The sequence below is a fragment of the Pungitius pungitius genome, chromosome 6, assembly GCF_949316345.1.
Source record: "Pungitius pungitius chromosome 6, fPunPun2.1, whole genome shotgun sequence".
In the NCBI taxonomy this organism is placed as follows: domain Eukaryota; kingdom Metazoa; phylum Chordata; class Actinopteri; order Perciformes; family Gasterosteidae; genus Pungitius; species Pungitius pungitius.
This window is the reverse complement of record NC_084905.1, coordinates 20,836,209-20,841,583: the sequence shown is the minus strand read 5'-3', so window position 1 is coordinate 20,841,583 and position 5,375 is coordinate 20,836,209. Positions and strand designations below refer to the sequence as shown.

The following is a 5,375-nucleotide window of genomic DNA, read 5'->3' as shown; positions in this document are numbered from 1 at the left end:
CCCCCCCCCCCCCCCCCCCCCCCCCCCCCGCAGTGAAGCACACTTAGTCCATTTCACTGCTGCAGGTTGATGCCACGAGACGCAACCCCGCCTCTGTGGGGCTGATGGAGGCTCTCAGTGAATCGACGCGGCTCCTCGTGTAACGACGCACTAATATATAGGTCTACATGTCTATGGGCCATCTGTTGATAATCCATCCTTCTGCTTTCTAAACATCTGAATGCTTTGCAGGAGGACAGCGTCATCGTTGCCTTCTTGCTTCTTCATTTCCTAAATGCTCTTTTGAATTTGTATTGACTTTATGAAAATACCGCCATTGACCAGGTCACCACGGATTATGTGTGCTGTGATGTAATGATGCAGCTTGATAAGACCCAAAGCTGTTGTTAAAATTGAATCCCACTGGGTAGAAAATTGCCCGGTAATGGTCGAAATTTAGTTTTCGAGAACACAAAGAGCCGCTGCGCTCCCAGGTGAGGCGGGCGATCGATGCGCCTGTGGTCCTTGGACCCGGCTGAGAGGTGGTTGCTATTCTATTAGCAATCAGCGCTTTGCAGCAGTGAGACAAAAAGCACTGCGCTGATGCCCCCCCCGCGTGCTGCCAGAGAAAAAGACCATCTCCATCGCTCCAGACCTCCGCAGCTCTCCCTGCACGGTTGTCACGGGTTACGAGAGCACTTTCCAAAGGGGGGGCGTGGCCTGTTCGGCTCATAAACATCACACAGGCTTGCGATCTCTGCTTTTCGAAGGGGTTTTAATGGAAGGTTGAGGGCTATAAAGCAGTTTACTGTATGTGCTTAGCTTATGTTAAAGCAGTAGAAAGAGACGAGGGGGTAACATTCACCCACCATTTAGTCCCCCGTGTTCTACACTATCTCAACTTGGAAAGGCAGTGAAAGACCGCGGCACCAAATCAAACGCCCAAAATAAAGTCACATGGGTGCATTAAATCTGGGTGCCCCCCACAAACAAGGCCCCTGATTGACTTTCCGTTGGCATTATTTTCTCCTGGAAGACAAGAAGGTGTCCCTGCACAGCGTGCTCCATCTCGAATGGTTAGATGCATGATTGCGATGGCGTGGTCCCTCAAAGTGTTCCTCCTGTGCTTCTCCTGCAGATCCCGGACAGGACGCCATGAGGCGGGTGTGGAAATCCTGGACAAGATGAGGTGCCTGAGGAAGCGCTCCACCATTCCCTTCCTCGGCTTCCTCATCACCTTCCTCCTCTTCCTCAACCTCTACATCGAGGATGGCTACGTGCTGGTTGGTACCTTTTTGAAGAAGTACTCACTTAGTAATTGCATCCCTTCTTTGTCTCAGACACATTTGCCAAAATGTGCTTTTTAAAACAAATGTGTTCTTCCACTTGTCCCTTTTATAAATTGCTTGTTTTAAAGGAAACAGGTTTTCATTTTTTATAACTTGGACCCGAGTGGAAATGGTCTTTGATTTCTTATTCATGGTGCCATCAGAAGCCGGTGATCACAGTACATTATCTGTGTTTGTCATTTAAATTATTGAGCGATAGTTTGCATCGCTGCTAGATCCATTTGCTGGGCTCTGCAAACTGCCTGTGGGGCTTTTAATATTCCCTTTGTCTCAGAGTGTGGAGGGTTAGCCCCCCCCACGCAGAAACACATATTGTCTCCAGCCGCTACGGGGATGCTGGAGAAAGTCTTCCCCTCGTTTTCATTATTCACTGTTAGAGATGCACATTTGCACGAGGACTTTCCCGTCCCGTCTCCGCTGGCGTTGGAACAGCTTCTTCATGTTTAGTTGTTGTTGTTGTTGTTTTTTCCCCCGTTCATGACGCAGAGCTGAGTTGTGCTTTTTCCGTCCCGTGTTCCAGGAGGGAGACAAGAGGCCGCTCAGGGAGACGTCGGCCCGCCCTTCGAGTGCGGAGCGATACGTTCACACGTTCAGAGACCTGAGTAACTCCTCCGGAGCCATTAACGTCACGTACCGTTACCTCGCCGGCGCCCCACTCAACCGCAAGAGTGAGTTTCATGTTTGTTTAAAGAGGACTTTGCAGGCGCCGGTTTGATGTGAGCACCAGAGCTTTGGAAGCCACGCGATAAAATGCCTTTAACACCTGGGTTTAGTCACTAAAGACAATGTTTTAAATGAGCAAAATGCTCAGCTTTATGGTCTTAGCCATGAAAGGATGTTCATTCATAATTGAATCACTGGTTACAAACTTTAGCTTTGGCTCAATGTTGGACTTTGGTGGTCGTTGTGTTTTCCTCTATTGGTAAGTTTGAGATACATTTTAATACAACACTAACCAGATATACCAATATGTGCAGGTTGCTACGGTGCTGGTAATAGACTTAAAAAGTGTTTTTGTTTCATAAACGTCAGAAACACACAATGCTGAGACATGCGGTTGAAAATGTGAAATTGGCGAACTTAAGACTATTCCCAAAGTGAAAGAATTAGAGTGTGTGCCACATAAAGCGAGCGTATTCTAAAGTTCTCTCTCGTGAATTCTGTTTATTTCGTATCACAAAACGCCGATTTGTGCCCACAGAGTACCTCACCATCGGCCTGTCGTCGGTCAAGAGAAAAAGAGGGAACTACCTCCTGGAGACCATCAAGTCCATCTTCGATCAGTCCAGCTACGAGGAGCTCAAAGAGATCGTGGTCGTGGTCCACCTGGCCGACTTTGACCTGGTCTGGTGTGAGAACCTGGTGCAGGAAATCACCAGGAAGTTTGCTCACCACATCATAGCCGGACGCCTCCTGGTGATCCAGGCCCCGGAGGAGTTCTACCCGTCTCTGGACGGGCTGAAGAGGAACTACAACGACCCGGAGGACCGCGTCCGCTTCCGCTCCAAGCAGAACGCCGACTACGCCTTCCTGCTCAACTTCTGCACCAACCTCTCCCACTTCTACGTGATGCTGGAGGACGACGTGCGCTGCTCCAGGAACTTCCTGACGGCGCTGAAGAAGGTGATCACCTCCAGGGAAGGCTCCTACTGGGTGATGCTGGAGTTCTCCAAGCTGGGCTACATCGGGAAGCTGTACCACTCCAGGGACCTGCCCCGCCTGGCCCACTTCCTGCTCATGTTCTACCAGGAGATGCCCTGCGACTGGCTCCTCATCCACTTCCGGGGTCTGCTGGCCCAGAAGGACGTGATGCGCTTCAAGCCCTCGCTGTTCCAGCACATGGGCTACTACTCCTCCTACAAAGGGGCCGAAAACAAGCTGAAGGACGACGACTTCGAGGAGGACGCCGTGGACATTCCCGACAACCCCCCCGCCAGCACGTACACCAACATCAACGTCTTCGAGAACTACGACGCCACCAAGGCCTACAGCACCGTGGACGAGTACTTCTGGGGGAAGCCCCCCTCCACCGGAGACTTCTTCCTCATCATCTTCAACAAGTCGACCAAAATCAGCAAAATCAAGATTGCTACTGGTTCTGACGACAGACAGAACGACGTCCTCCACCACGGCGCCCTGGAGGTCGGAGAGAAACTGGTTGGGACAAAAAAAGGGAAACAGTGTTCCTCTTTCATCACGCTGGGGGAGTTTAAGAACGGCAACATCGAGGTGCAGGACGTGGACCACAAGATCGCCTTTGACATTGAGTGCGTTCGCATCGTGGTGACAGCCGGTCAGAAGGAGTGGCTCATCATCAGAAGTATAAGTCTATGGACTACACAACCCCCCAGCAGCCAATGAGACTCCTGCCAGGGTTGGATTAGTATTATTTAACTGTGTATGTGTTTACAGGTTTATTTATTCATTTTATATGTATTTATTGATACTCTATAGTTTTTTATACCTTAGTGGTGGATCTTCTTGGTCGTTGTGAAGGACTCCCTCAGCCTCACAAACAGATGTTTTTCTTAAATGTTCCATGAGCCTATATTCATTTCAACAAGGGATAATATGAAGGATAAAATCCTGTAATGGTCTTATGGTTTTACATCATTTGGGTTGGGCCTGTATAATTCTAAACGCAGTGATGAGTTGAACTATTTGGTGCCAGAGAACTCCATTCATGTCCAAAAGCCTTTTCATTTCATTCACTAGAATAAACTTGGGCTCTTCCGTACATTTTGAGTCAGCCCTTCATAAAAGGTCTGTAAATACGTCTATTGATCCACATGTAAAAATAGCCTTAACAATTGGGATTTATGTTTTAGAGGAAATAAATGGGCTGAGATCCAGAGACATGAGGTCAAAAACTACTCTGTGGGAGTAAACCATTTTACCCAAAAGACTCACAGCAGCCTTCTACTTAAATATAATCAACGTTAGGAAGGTTTTGTCGGGTGCAAAGTGTAACCAGGAAGCAGGTTTATTTGCATCAAACCAGCACGGGAGGAAAAACACACAATCAATGGACACGTTGAACAGAGAAGTTTCACTTTGTTACGTGAGGATGTTATTTATCTCCTATTCATCACCTCGTGCTTTGCAAAATTGTACATTGCCAACTCATTTTTACCTCAATCATTTTTAATTATGATCAGTTTGTCAATATCATGAGATCATTTCTTGCAGATATATAAATATTCTTCCCGCCCTTCAGTAACTTATTTGTATGGACGATGCAATGAACCGATCGTTTGGAAACGTTTTCAGCTCTTCAGAAAGATGAGAAAAGTAGGAGATGAACACTTATCTCACCATTCTATTGATTTTATTGTAAATGGCCGCCGTGATGGGGAAAGTAATGGAGGTGCTGTCCATCTAAAGCCATTGTGACCTGCGGTTTAACGAGAGCGCAGCACTCAGATTTCGCTCTCAGAATGTCCCCATTCTGCTCCAACCCGAACCTTCTCCCCCGATGCGTGTGTGAGTGGGCGGAGCCCCCCCGCCGCCGTCACGGTGCGTTCCGTCTGACAGGAGAACAATGTTTGTTCTCGCCCTTCTTCTCCAAGAGCTCAGATCAGATTGCACAGTGAAGAATGGGCCGGTTCTGCTCTTAGGTCTCGCTTTCTTTTCTTTTTTTTCTCCCAGTACAGCACAATTTTCCCCCAGTAAATTGGTCTGTGTTTGCCTCATGCTGCACACCAGCAAAACAACATCTCCCCTGGAGCTGCAGAATCTCCATTGGCTCCTTCCACCCCCCCCCCCCCCCTCGAGGTATCCGCTCCCACGCGGTTTCCTCACCCGCGATCCTGGCTCTCGCTCAGTGCCGTCTGCAGAGGCTTTGGGGCAAGGGGGGGCGGGGGGGGGGACTCGCTCCACTTTTCCTTTGATGTATCCATCTTCGCAGTCCCCCACCTCGCCGAACGGCAAACGTTTGCAAGAATTAACCGACGGAAAACCACCTCGGCACCCCACGTGATTACGACCTGCCGGCGAGCGGCGTTTAGGGTTAGCGACGGGGTTAGGTGTTAGCAAGGCGGTTAGGTG

General features: G+C 49.0%; 1 protein-coding gene across 1 annotated transcript; it reads left to right on the top strand.

Annotated features, from left to right (window-relative positions):
* Positions 1-648: 648 nt before the first annotated feature.
* Positions 649-5,044, top strand: mgat4c (mgat4 family member C). Its single transcript, XM_062563149.1, is given in 4 exon segments — positions 649-1,150; positions 1,153-1,262; positions 1,849-1,996; positions 2,530-5,044. Coding segments are annotated over 4 exon segments (1,434 nt in total). The 5' UTR covers positions 649-1,134; the 3' UTR covers positions 3,690-5,044.
* Positions 5,045-5,375: the final 331 nt, after the last annotated feature.